The sequence below is a fragment of the Aquarana catesbeiana genome, linkage group LG08 (assembly GCF_042186555.1).
Source record: "Aquarana catesbeiana isolate 2022-GZ linkage group LG08, ASM4218655v1, whole genome shotgun sequence".
Lineage (NCBI taxonomy): Eukaryota > Metazoa > Chordata > Amphibia > Anura > Ranidae > Aquarana > Aquarana catesbeiana.
Window position 1 is genome coordinate 21,983,571 of NC_133331.1, and position 14,777 is coordinate 21,998,347.

General features: G+C 45.1%; 1 protein-coding gene across 1 annotated transcript in view; it reads right to left on the minus strand.

Annotated features, from left to right (window-relative positions):
- Positions 1 to 14,777, minus strand: part of LOC141105632 (alpha-2-macroglobulin-like protein 1) — a 351,206-nt gene that overhangs the window by 317,025 nt on the left and 19,404 nt on the right. Inside the window, exon 2 of the mRNA XM_073595595.1 lies at positions 929 to 1,118. Within this exon, the coding sequence (XP_073451696.1) occupies positions 929 to 1,118 (190 nt within the window). The remainder of the gene's footprint in view (positions 1 to 928; positions 1,119 to 14,777) is intronic.

Consider the following 14,777-nt stretch of genomic DNA (forward strand, 5'->3'; position numbering starts at 1 on the left):
AGTTTGTCGGACCAGTCTGGTCGAAAAGTCCGCCTGTGTGTACGCGGCATAAGACTAAAACTAAATCGAAATTTGCTGCCAAAATTAACACTGCCTGTCACGGGCCATGCTATCACAAGGGATGTTGTGCATTACTGTGATAGCAATAAAATTAGTACAAAGAAAAAAAAAAAAGGAAAAAAAACATTTTTATATAAAATAAATAAATATATAGTAGAAAAAAAATTGAAGCGTCCCAGTCCCACCGTGCTTACACGCAAATGCGAACGCATACATTACTCCCATACGCATATGTAAACGGCGTTCGAACCACACATGTGAGGTATTGTCCCAAACCTCAGAGTGAGATCAATAATTCTAGCACCAGACCTCCTGTGCAACTCTAAACTGGTAACGTGTAAAGGCGTTTAAAGCGTTGCCTATGGAGAATTTTAAGCACCGTAGTTTGCCGCCATTCCCCGGGCAGGCGCCATTTTAAAACGTGACATGTTAGGTATCTACTTACTCAGAGTAACATCATCTTTAACATTATACAAAAAAATTGGGCTAACTCTACTGTTTATTTAATTCATGAAAGTGTTGGGTTTTTTTTTTTTTTTTTTTTTTTTTTAAATTGCGTTTGAAAAACCGCTGCAACACCCACCATTTTATTCTACAGGTTCTCTGCTAAAAAAAATTATAAATAATGTTTGGGGGTTCTAAGTAATTTTCTAGCAAAAAAAAAAGTAGATTTTTACATGTAGGAGCGAAGTGTCAGAAATGGTGCAAAGTGGTTAATCCTCTGCAAAGATCTTTCACTAATAAGCCATGCCAATAATAGTCCCATGTTTCACTGCTATACTATTTAATCCTTTAATAGTGTACTCTTCAACTATTTCCCACAATTCATTTCAGAAAGCTGTGCTTGGATCCTATAGGTATACTGTACCAGAGCAGGAATACAGGTGGATACGGAGTCTTGGTAGAAGCTCTTGTCTATGAGGGTGATGGCACTTTCTTCCTGCGTTAGATCAATCTGTACATTGCCCTCTTTCTTAGCATCATCACCCTCCAGGTGTATACAGAAACGTTCATAGTGCTGAGAGCGCAGCTCTGAGGGAAAGATGATGACATAGTGCCTGAAGAAATAAAAAGGAACAGAAAAAGTGTTTGAATTTCACTGATCACCAGCAGAATTGTGCACATTCACTGAGCAATGGTAATATAGTGGAGACAGAATACATGTCAGCAGGGCTTTTTTTCTTAAAAAAAAGGTGCAGGAACTCAACCATGCCCGCCACACATACATACCTGCCAAATGGCATCAAATAGTAGCTCTTCCCTCTGCATACAAACCCCTTCCCTCCACTGCCCTCATATTCTCCCCCCTCCTTAAAAGCTCCACCATCTGTCATATATCTTACCTTTGTTGCAATAATAAGCTGAAACACCTATCTGGCTGTAGTACCTCTCAGCATACTATACTATACTACAGTCACTTCCAAGGGAGATCATGCAGTAGGAGCATCAACAACTGCTCACCAGGGAAAAAATGGAGACCACAGAGGGTGCAGCCTACCACGCACCCTCTCCTGCCCATGACTGCACTGAACCCTGGGCACCTGTTCTGTATCTCCCTTGTCCCTGTCTGTCACTCAGTGGCATCTGCACAGGAGATATGAGCTGTGGTGGGAGCTACTGGGAAATAAGCTTATCACTTCTAAATGCAGAAGCTGGACTTCAGTGTTACCAAGTGATAGTGGTGAGCAGGGAGCAGAAGACCTGAGCCAGAGGTGGTGGAACTGAGTTCCCCCTAGTTCCTGCTGAAAAAAAAGCCCTGCATGTCAGTGGATCATGCTGGGTGTTGTTATTGTACATGGATTGCAGAGATTCACAGGGATACTATGAATAATCATTCTTTTGTATGGGGTGGGCAGTGTGGAGTAAGCAGTTCAAGCAAGGCCCGGAGTAAGGAAAAGAAACCTAGATGAAGGGCCGACATGACTGGGTTAAAAGGTTGTTTGTACTGGTAGGAGTTTCAGGTAGGTTAAAATAGTAAGGGGAGGCTTGGTGGAGTGTATGGAATGGGTGTAAGGAATGGGTGGGACTTCAGGGGTCGACCAGTAGGAGGATCCTTAGAAAATATATACATATGTTAGCACTCACAATTTGGATAAAGGGCACAGATAAACAAGGGCACAATAACAAGATAAAAGGGCAAAAAGTCCAGGAACAGAGATCTTTAAAAAAACATCCAAGTAGTAATAAGACAAACTGTCCTTGGTGATGGATCTTTATAACATCATAAAGGTAGAACCAACACTGAGGGCACAGCTTTTCACATAAGGGAAGCCAGCTCTAGTAGATAGGGCAAGAAAAAAAGCAGAAAAGCGCCTCTGAGTGCAAGTATTTAATGTTTACAATAACATGTAATCTGACACATACATGAAAGTAAGGAATGACAGGCTTGTGGAAAAGGAAATCTCCTAGAACGGTTTCGTACAGGAGACTCGTAGAGAGCATGCACGCTCCTTTCTCAACTTGAGAAAGGAGCGCGCATGCTCCGTAAGAGTCTCGTGCATGCTCTGAAACGCGTTGTGTCTCCTCCACACTCCGGTGATGTCACACGCTCTCGGGCTCGCTTACAGAGCGAAACACATTCTCATCTCCTCCAGCCATTGAGAAGACTAGCCGGCCTCCTCCAGGAACATAGCGACTACCGCATCAGCTGGACTCTCCGCTCCTACCCGACACACCAGAGACGTTTGGAGACTGATCCAGGAGATTTCCTTTTCCACAAGCCTGTCCTTCCTTACTTTCATGTATGTGTCAGATTACATTTTATTGTAAACATTAAATACTTGCACTCAGAGGCGCTTTTCTGCTTTTTTTCTAGTAGGAGGATCCTGGCGAGGTCTTCACTCAGGATAGAGACATCATCGGAAAAACTTCCCACCCTCCCTCCCCTTTTTTGTGGTTTTTGGGCCAGTTCTCTTGGTGGCCTGTCATGGCAGCTGGTGGGGTACAAGGTCCTTGAATGTGCTTTATTTGATAAATGTACAATGGGTATGGCTCCCTGTAGTTTGTTTGGGTTGTACCTGCTAGTAGTGGTGTTGTCTCTTAGTCTGTGTTTTGCAGCTGGAGGCCTAAGTTTGGTTAAGCAGGTACTTGAAGTAGTAGTGCCTACAAGGACCTTGGAGCTCCAACTTTTCTGAGTCAGACTGTTAATTGTATGTTTTTGTATATGATATTTGTACAATTTAGTTTAATAAAAGGCTGCTTTGGCCATTGAACTCCAGTTTTTGGTATCTTGTGTATTACTTGGGTAAGGTAAAAGGGGGTGTTTTGGTCTAGCGGTCAGAGGGACAAAATCATCTTTTATACCCTAGTCATGTCTATTTGTGTGGTTTGGAAATAACAGTAACATATTCAGTAATAGGACTCGCATAAATTGCTATGTTTCTGAATTTTATACAAAATATGAAATTTCGTTGACGAATTTCGGATCCAAATTCCGTTACAACGGAAACGTGACTGGTGTTTTGTTGACCAGAGGTTTTCTTCTGCTGCTGAGTGAGGGTTGGGAAAATTACCTTTTTTAATATGGGAGTGGGAGACTGGTACTGGTACTGGGAGATTCAGAATCAGACAAAATAAGAATGTTCGTTAATATTGTTTCATTATTGTCATAATAATTACGATTATTCGTTATGATGAAGTTAAAAACCCAGGAAGTCAGCACAGCACAGAGATGGTGGGAGCCCCTCATAATGAGCACAGCCCAGGGATGGTGGGAGCCCCTCATAATGAGCACAGCAGAGGTACAGCCCCAGGAGGAAGTCAGCACAGCTCAGGGATGGTGGGAGCCCCCTCTTAATTAGCACAGCAGGGGTACAAACCCAGAAAGTCAGCACAGCACAGGGATGGTGGGAGCCCCTCATAATGAGCACAGCAAGGGTACAAACACAGGAAGTCATCACAGCACAGGGATGGTGGGAGCCCCCTCATAATGAGCACAGCAAGGGTACAAACCCAGGAAGTCAGCACAGCACAGGGATGGTGGGAGCCCCTCAATGAGCACAAAAGGGGTACAAACCCAGGAAGTCATCACAGCACAGGGATGGTGGGAGCCCCCTCATAATGAGCACAGCAGGGGTACAAACCCAGGAAGTCATCACAGCACAGGGATGTGGGAGCCCCTCATAATGAGCACAGCAGGGGTACAAACCCAGGAAGTCATCACAGCACAGGGATGTGGGAGCCCCTCATAATGAGCACAGCAGGGGTACAAACCCAGGAAGTCATCACAGCACAGGGATGTGGGAGCCCCTCATAATGAGCACAGAAGGGGTACAAACCCAGGAAGTCATCACAGCACAGGGATGTGGGAGCCCCTTATAATGAGCACAGCAGGGGTACAAACCCAAGAAGTCAGCACAGCACAGGGATGGTGGGAGCCCCTCATAATGAGCACAGCAGGGGTACATACCAAGGAAGTCAGCACAGCACAGGGATGATGGGAGCCCCTCATGAGCATAATGAGTCCGATGACTGCCATATTGAGAAAGGTATTTTTTGCTTTTTAAATTCATCATAACGAACGTTCATAATTGTTACGAAAAGTTAACGAAAATTTGTGTTTCGTACGAATCCAAATTGAATTTCGGACACGAATTACGAATTAATGGCTAATACGAAACGGAAGGGAACAGAATGAAACAGATTTATTGACGGCGCACATGTCTACCTGGTATAAATATTTTCAGTCAATTATTCCCTTCAGTGTAGAAGTGATTAGAGCGGCTATAAAGCCACTCAATCACTTCTACAGGCAGCAAAAGGGAGTTTCCCCTCCCGCCACAGCTTTTCCTTGGCTCTCCCGTTCCATCGGGGAGCCCAGAACTGCTCCAACTGGTGGCATCTAGTGCACTGCACAGAGAGAGGAACTGATGTTGTTCCTCCCTCTCTGTGACATCAGAAACTGGAAGCGATGAGGATCTCGTCACTTCAGTTTCATTTTGATCTTAAAGTGAATGTAAACCAATTTAATGGAATTTGAACTGGGCACATATATCTGCAGTGTTTTCTTATCTCTCTCCAAAGCACTAAGTCCTGTGTGTTTCTTCTGTTCTGTAACTCTGTTATAAGCCTGATAACTTCTGACAAGTTCTCTGAGACGGGAGATGAAAGCAGCCTGAAGTTTGTGTCGTGGGAGGTTGCTATGAATAGATTAGCAGAGAGCTTGCCTTCTCACAGCACAGCTCTGCACATTCCTTCTTTCCTTTGCCAATGTAGAGTGGGGGTGTGTGCTTCTCCTCCAATTAGCTGTCTTGGCTGTATGCCAATAATCCACTCCCAGTGCTGAACAGGAAGAGAAAATCTGTAACACCATGTGCATTGTCTAAAGAATATATAAAGATGAAGACAGCAGATATACATGTAAAACTTATGTAGGGAGATTTGTTTCCTCTCTGTGTATCATCTGAGGCTGTTCGCTTCAAGGGGTATATGTGAGGGCTTACATCCACTTTAACAAGCCATTACCAGCTTGGTTTGATTGGATGATTTGGAGGCCAGAGGAGAGATATGGGTTCTAACAGATCCCAGATCTTTCCATAAAGAGGACCTGTCATGGTCCATGCTATCACAAAGGATTATGTTCATCCCTTGTGATAGCAATAAAGTAGATTAAAAAAAGCTACAGTGCTAAAAACAAGTAAATTTAAATAAAGTAAATAATAAAATGTTTAAAAAAAACATATGTGTCCCTTTTCCCCTCATACTTATGTGCAAATGTGAAGATGCACATAGGTCCCACACACATATGGAAATGTTCACAGCATACATACGAGGCATCACTGCGAACATCAAAGCAAGAGCAATCATTCTAGTGCCAAACCTCCTCTGTAACTCTAACCTGGTAACCTGTAAAGACTTTCAAAGGATTGCCTATGGATAATTCAATGTACCGTAGTTTGTTACTAGGGATGAGCTCGGTGTTCAAGTCGAACAAAAGTTCGACTCGATCATCGGGTGTTCGCCAAACAGCGAACATTATGGCAGGGTGCCTTTGGCCAATCATGGCTCAGGGGTACTAAGTCCACGCCCAACACTATATAAGGCTGCTTACACGGCAGCCGTGTGTAGTGTTTTTGGCGTGGACAGAGAGATAGCTTGAGTTAGATTAAGCAGGCAGGTTATTCAGTTAGTGGCAGTGTATTTAATTATATATATGCCCGCTTGGGCACCACATGCTTGACCAGACATATGACGACCTCCCATGCAGTCCGTTGGCAACAGCACTTAAAAGCCCCACATCAAAGAACAAGGCGGACCTCTCCTTGCTCCTCATCAGCTGGGATCTCCAACCACACTATACCTCCAGTCCTCTCAGAAACCTGCACTGAGAGGAATGAAGGTATAGAAATAGGTGTCCCAAGTACTTGCAGCCAATCTGCTACCGGTACACCAACATCGGATTTTAGCAGGCAAATTTCCCTACCCCAGTTGCTAAACCGTCAAAAGAAATTCAGTCCCAGCCATCCACATGCTCAGCGTCTGAATGCTAGCTTGGCCAAATTGCTAGCACTGCAAGTGCTGCCTTTTCAGCTGGTAGACTCTGCCCCCTTTTGTGAATTTGTGGAATGTGCGGTACCTCAGTGGCAGTTTCCCAAACGCCATTTCTTTTCACGGAAGGCCATTCCAGCTCTCTACCAGCATGTGGAAGGCAGTGTCTTGGCCTTGTTGGACAGGGAGGTCAGCAGTAAGGTGCATATTACTGCTGACCCATGGTCCAGCAGGCATGGACAGGGACGTTACCTTTCTTTCACGGCGCACTGGGTAACTCTGCTGGCAGCTGGGAAGGATGCAGGACAGGGTTCATTTTTGTTGAAGCTTGTTCCGCCACCAAGCCTCCAAAATGATAGTGGTGATTCAGCCACAGCTCTCCCTCCACCCGTCCTCTTCTTCTTCCTCTATGGCCTCTTCTGTAGATTTGTCCTCTGAACCAGCGGTGTTCCATAAGCATTCAAGGGGCTATGCAAGCAGTCAGGCTAAAAGATGCCATGCGGTGCTTGAGTTGGTCTGCCTAGGGAACAGGAGCCACACTGGGTCAGAGATTCTGTCAGCTCTGCAGGGGCAGGCTCAGAGGTGGCCAGCTTCAGCCAGGGATGGTCATATGAGACAATGGCACCAACCTTCTCTCCGCACCCCGACAGGGACACTTGACCCATGTTCCATGTTTGGCACACATCCTGAATTTGGTGGTGCAGCAGTTCTAAAGCAGGTACCCAGGCTTATGGATCTCCTGAGGCAGGCCAGAAAAGTCTGTGGTCATTTCCACCGTTCATACAATGCCAGTGCTTGGCTGCCTGCCATTCAAAGGAAATGCAACCTGCCCACCAACTGTCTCATTTGTGACATGCCCACCAGGTGGAACTCAATGTTGGTAATGCTGCAGCGGCTGCACACATAGCAGAGGGTCATCAATGAGTACCTGTGCGAGTATGACACCAGGACAGGGTCAGGGGAGCTTGGCTTCCTTTCACCACACCAGTGGCTACTGATCAAGGATGCATGCACTGTCCTCTCACCATTTGAGGAGGCCACAAGGATGGTGAGCTGGGACAATGCATGCATCAGTGACACTGTCCCTCTAGTCTTCCTGCTGGAGCACATGCTTTGTGGAATCATGGACAGGGCACTTGAGGCAGAACAGCATGAGGAAGAGGAGGACTTCCTTACCTCTCAAGGCCCCCTTCATCCAGATAGCATTCCTGTTGGTCTGCAAACACACAGGAAGAAGTGGAGGAGGAGGAAGAGGATTGTGTGAGCATGGATGTAGAGGGTAACACTCAGCAGCAGTCTTCAAGGGATGGTTTTCAGTCCCCAGAAACCCAAGGAGTTGTACGTGGCTGTGAGGTAGTTACAGATCATGTGATCCTTAGTGACCCAGAGGACTCAGAATCTAATGCTTCTGCAAACTTACGCAGCATGGCCTCCCTGATTCTGCAAAGCCTGCGAAAGGACCCTATGATTTGTGGTATCAAGGAGAGGGATCATTACTGGCTGGCAACCCTTCTTGATCCATGTTACAAGGGTAAGGTTGCAGATCTCATCCTGCCTTCGCAGAGGGGGCAGAGGATGAAACATCTTCAGGAGGCCTTGAAGAAAGGTTTGTGCAACCCATTTCCAGACCCTGGGATGTTACAATTTCCTGGTGCTGGACAACGTGTTGCTGAGGCTTAGTTCAGTCAGAGGAAGAGCAGAGGAGAAGGTGGCTGGCTGACCGATGCCTTTAAACAATTTTTCAGTCCTCAGTGCCAAGGTCTGATTGGTTCAAGCAACCACCACCAGCGTCTGCATTTCATGATACAGGAATATCTAGGGGCAAGAGCAGACTTGGAGACCTTTCCAACAGAGCACCCACTGGGTTACTGGGTCTTGAGGATGGACCACTGGCCAGAACTTGCTCAATATGCAATTGAGCTACTGGCCTGTCCTGCATCCAGCGTGCTTTCTGAATGCATGTTCAGTGCTGCTGGAGGGTTTATAATGGATCAAAGTGTGCACCTGTCCACAGACCCCGTTGATAGGCTCACATTCATAAAAATGAATCAGTCTTATATCAGCAGCTTTCAAGCACCTAAAGTTGATGTAACTGATTGAATTTGCTATGGATGTGGGATCCCTTAAAGACTGCCTATGCTGACTTTCCTATTCCTCCTCAATCTTGATGAAGCTAGCTTCCAACAATATTTTTGATTTAGGGCACCACCACCCAAGGCCCAATTTTTCTGCCCCTGTTTAACAGGGGCATGTAATTACAATTTTTGATATAATATTTCACAGCAGGGCCCGTTCCTGTGCCCAACAAGAGTATATGTGAGGGCTTTTAGTGTTCTTGCGCCAAAAGCAAAGGCCCAATTTTTTTGCCCCCGTTTAACAGGGGCATGCAATTACAATTCTTGATATAATATTTCACAGCAGGGCCCGTTCCTGTGCCCAACAAGATTAACTGTGAGGGCTTACAGTGTTCTGGTACCACCAACACCTAAGGCCCAATTTTCTGCAGAGTATATAGGGCAGGCCGTATAGTATACAGTTGTGTTCATAAGTTTACATACACTGGCAGAATTTATGATTTCTTGGCCATTTTTCAGAGAATATGAATGATAACACAAAAACATTTCTTTCACTCATGGTGTTTGGCTGAAGCCATTTATTATCAATCAACTGTGTGTTTTTTTTAAATCATATTGACAACAGAAACTACCCAAATGACCCTGATCAAAAGTTTACATACCCTTGTGCCCGATAACATGCACACAAGTTGACACAAAGGGGTTTGAATGGCTATTACAGGTAACCATCCTCACCTGTGATCTGTTTGCTTGTAATTAGTGTGTGTGTATAAAAGGTCATTAAGTTTCTGGACTTCTGACAGACCCTTGCATCTTTCATCTGGTGCTGCACTGACGTTTCTGGATTCTGAATCATGGGGAAAGCAAAAGAATTGTCAAAGGATCTGTGGGAAAGGTTGTTGAACTCTATAAAACAGGAAAGGGATATAAAAAGATATCAAAAGGAACTGAGAATGCCAATCGGCAGTGTTAAAACTCTAATCAAGAAGGGGAAAATGAGGGGTTCTGTTGAAACCAAACCACGGTCAGGTAGACCAATTACAATTTTATCCACAACTGCCAGGAAAATTGTTTGGGATGCAAAGAAAAACCCACAAATAACTTCAGGTGAAATACAGGACTCTCTGAAAACATGTGGTGTGGCTGTTTCAAGATGCACAATAAGGAGACACTTGAAGAAAGATTGGCTGCATGGTCAAGTCACCAGAAGAAAGCCATTACTATGCAAATGTCACAAAGTATCCCGCTTACAAAACACCAAACAGTACAGAGACAAGCCTCAAACCTTCAGGCACAAAGTCATTTAGAGTGATGAGACCAAAATTGAGCTTTTTGGCCATAACCATAAACACTACATTTGGAGAGGAGTCAACAAGGCCTATGATGAAAGGTACATCATTCCTACTGTGAAACATGGAGGTGGATTGCTGATATTTTGGGGATGTGTGAGCTACAAAGGCACAGGAAATATAGTCAAAATTGATGGCAAGATGAATGCAGTATGTTATCAAAAAATGCTGGTGGAGCATTTGCATTCATCAACCAGGAAGCTGCACATGGGACGTACTTGGACATTTCAACATGACAATGATTGAAAACACAAGGCCAAGTCAACCTGTCATTGGCTACAGTAGAATAAAGTGAAGGTTCTGGAGTGGCCATCTCAGTCTTCTGACCTCAATATCATTGAGCCACTTTGGGGAGATCTCAAATGTGCAGTTCATGGAAGACAGCCCAAGAATTTACAGGAACTGGAGGCTTTTTGCCAAGAGGAATGGGCAGCTTTACCATCTGAGAAGATAAAAAGCCTCATCCACAAATACCACAAGAAAGTCCTTTCTTGTATTGAGAGGTATGGACTCTAGAGAGAGAGATATCATTTTGCCCCCCCTGTAAACAATCATTAGTAAAGGATCCACGCCATTTTTTTTTTTGGTATTTTTGGTATTTTTATCTATATTGCCAGGATCCAACAATACATTACAGCCGCGAGCAGTTTTAAATGATATTTTCCTGTGGCACTGTTATAAACATGGGAAAGATGCGCTACTTTACAGGCATACTAAGGACACCCCCAAGGCACGATATTTAAAGGAATATTTCATTTTTATTGTTTCACTTTAGGCATTATTAAAATCACTGTTCCCAAAAAACTGCAGTTTTTAAAACTTTTTTTTGCATTGATACATGTCCCCTGGGGCAGGACCCAGGTCCCCAAACACTTTTTATGGCAATAACTTGCATATAAGCCTTTAAAATTAGCACTTTTGATTTTTTACGTTCGTGTCCCATAGACTTTAACGGTTTTCGCGTGTTCGAAATACATTTTTTGCCTGTTCACATGTTCTGCTGCGAACCGAACCGTGGGGTGTTCGGCTCATCCTTATTTGCTACCATTCCACGGGTGAGTGCAATTTTAAAGATTGTTATGTTTGGTATCTTTTTACTTTGCTTGACATCATCTTTTATATTCAACCAAAAATCGGGCATTATTTTATGTCTGTGTGCGCTAAATTTCTTTAAAGTTTAGTTTTTTGAAAAACCTCTGTGCAAATATCGTGTGACATTAAAAATTACAACACCCATCATTTTATTTTCTAGGGCCTCTGGTTTACACACACACACAGGGTCCCGTTGAGCTTAATACCAAATAATGTAGGCACTGGACACTTGAGTATCTTTTCAAAGGTTTTAATAAAGAGTTACTGAAGGAAGTAGCAGGAAAGAGGTAGAAGAAGAAGAGTTGCAGGGAAGTTCAAATACTTTTTCTTAGTGTAGTATTAGGAATTGAAATCTTGTAGATGAATGTACTCTCTTTTTAGAGTTGAATCTTTGCCCGCCCGGATAGGTTTCTCTCACTAACCTAGCAGTTGGTACGCAGCACGAACAAAGTCTCTGCCACAGACTTGAATGGAATAGAAATCCGTACGATACTCTGCCACAGGATGTAATGGTTTACGATGAACAGCAAACACAGCACTAGAACCTTTAAGCCGACCCGGCAGTACTATGTGGTAGGTTAACTTTAGGATACGTCCTCCAACTGAGTCACCAGGCCCCTCTCCAGACCAGCACTCTGCATGATCCTTCCATGACAGGTCCTCCCCTGGGATCTTCTCAGTTGTCCAGCTTCTTCCCGTAGGACAGACAGCACAGGACCATTCCTTCGCCGCTGTGGTAGGCCCCAGACAGGCTTCTGGGCCCACCCACACGCTGCAGCAACGTGGTCCTCCCGGTCGGAGGACCACGAGATAGTACTCCTGACACATACCTGTCGGCCAGGAGGGCCAGCAGGTGGAAGGAAAGACCCTAAAACATGGCGTCTGTTCCATAAATACCCTCTCCCAGAATGCAACTCGGAGGACCACCTCCACTGAGTTATCTCCAGGACAGAGGAGCACTTATACACTTTAACATGTTGCTTTTCCAACACCGACCCATGGCGACAACGACACCCACAGGCACAGTGTGAAACTACATGCAACACAGCCAAACTGGAACAGAGGTAAATCTGACTATGTATGAACAGGTAACCCACTAAATTTACCTATAAGCGGTAGATCGAAAAATCTACCAGCGCTACATATATATATATATATATAATACAATATTTGGGTGCAAGTAATTTTCTAGCAAAAAAATGAATATTACATACATGAGGGAAATGTCAGAACTGTCCTAGGTGGCAAGTGCTTAAGGCTCCTTTCACACGAGTGGTCTGATCGGGTCTGCCTGTCGATTTTTCAGGCAGACCCGATCAAACCCTCTATTCTCTTCTATGGAGTGGTGGATGTAAATACACTTGTGTCTGTTTACACCCGCTTACCTCCAATCCGATCCAGCAAAAACATTGAAGGGGATCCGTTCCCCTAGGGGCTGACAAGATCAGAGGGAGGGCAGTCGGGTGTTGATGGACAGCCGGTATGTTTACATCCAACTGCCCATAGAGCAGAGTGAGTTGTGTCCGTGTCAATTCTGCAAAAGCAAAGCAGACATGGACCTGTCATTTGCAATGCTCTGCTCAGCTCAGCAGGGGATCAGCAGACAGATCTTCTGCTGAGAAAAATGGACCCAGCCAATGTGAAAGATGTGAAAGGGGCCTCAGGGTTGCGTGCAGTATTAATTCCAAATTTTGGTTTTCCCTAACTTTCATTCCCAGTATTCTCCAGGATGAGAAGAGGGAGTACCTTTCCCTAATAAAAATGTTGGCTTTACTAGGTGTGTGCAGGGGGTGTGCCATGTGTGCATGGGCACACTCTAATCACTGCATGCAGTGCCGATTCCCCATATTGCCTGGGCTGCTGCCTTCCCTCCACCCCCCCCCCGGGCTACTGCAGGGGATGTTTAAGAATGGAGAGTGCGGGAAGGGGCTTGTAAATGTAATTTACCGACCCCCCCTTCCTTTTCTAAATGAACACAGTGAACACGCCTACTCACTGTATTCATTCATAACTGAAGCATAGTGAACCATACTGATTATGCTTCAGTTTGTGAATGAACAGGAAGCCAATCAGCACCAAGCACTATCCAGTTCATTCACTGGCCAGAGCAAGTCATGTGTGTTTGAGCTTTGGGGTGCACACCCTAATGCAATAGGCTGCGCACACCCATGCTTACACTTTAAAGGAGTTGTAATCCCTCATGATTTTTTACCTTAGTGCATTAGGGTGAAAAACCTTCTATGTCGCAGCTCCCCTCCAGAGCCCCTCTTTTTCTTACCTGAGCCCATCCGTTCCAGTGTTGTGCACAAGCGCAGCAGCTCCAGCCGCTGTCTCGGGTCCTCATTGGATAGATTGATAGCAGCAGGAACCATTGGCTCCCGCTGCTGTCAATCAAATCCAGTGACACGGGAGCCGGGGGTGGGGCCGAGACCTGCTGTCTGTGTCAGTTATACTGCGGCAGGATGGCTCCCCTGCGCAAGCCGTCATAGCTGTACGTCTGCTCTTTAAGACGAGTCCCCGGAAGCCGATGCGCATGCCTGGCCGGCGTGATGACCGCCGGGTACCTGCGATCGCTCGTGATAGAGCAATAACCGGGATCTGTGTGTGTAAACACACAAATCCCGGTTCTCTCAGGGGAGAGGAGACCGATCGCGTGTTCCTACTAAGTAGGAACACCGATCGGTCTCCTCCCCTAGTCAGTCCCATCCCCCCACAGTTAGAGCACACCTAGTTAACCCCTTGATCGCCCCCTAGTGTTAACCCCTTCCCTGCCAGTGACATTTATACTGTAATCAGTGGCTATTTTTAGCTCTGATCACTGTAAAAAAATGTCAATGGTCCCAAAAAAGTGTCAAGTGTCTGATCTGTCCGCCGCAATGTTGCAGTCATGATAAAAATCGCTTATCACCACCATTACTAGTAAAAAAATTAATAAATAATAAAAATGCAATAAATCTAACCCCTATTTTGTAGACGCTATAACTTTTGCGCAAACCAATCAATATACACTTATTTTTTTTTACCAAAAATAAGTAGAAGAATACATATTGGCCTAAACTGAGAAAAAAAAATATATTTTTTTAAATTTGGATATTTATTATAGCAAAAAGTACAAAATATTGCGTTTTTTTCAAAATAGTCACTCTTTTTTTGTTTATAGCGCAAAAAATAAAAACCACAGAGGTGATCAAATACAACCAAAAGAAAGCTCTATTTGTGAGAAAAAAAGGACGCCAAATTTTGTTTGGGTACAGCATTGCACGACCGCAAAATTGTCAGTTAAAGCGACGCAGTGCCGTATCACAAAAAAATGGCCTGGTTAGGAAGGGGATAAATTCTTCTGGGGCTGAATATTAAAGGGGAGTTCCACCCAAAAGTGGAACTTCCACTTTAAGGTCTCCTCCCCGACTCCTGTTTGTGAAACAGAGCTTTTGGGGAGGAGGGGGAGAGCAGGTACTCGAATTTGACAGGTACTCGCTCCCACTTGGGTCGCCTGGGCGACTGCAAGCAGAATCTCTCCCTCTTCTGGGACACATGACAGGTCCTAGAAGACTTCGGGGCCAGCCACTGACCGCAGTGCCGCTCGCACATGCGCAGTGGGCACACGGCTGGGAAACCGCAAGCTGTGCCCATAGTAGTAATGCTGGTGCCACCGAGGGAGGACACGGGGAGAACACGGATGCGGTGAGTACCCCGCTGGACCGTGGGACAGGTG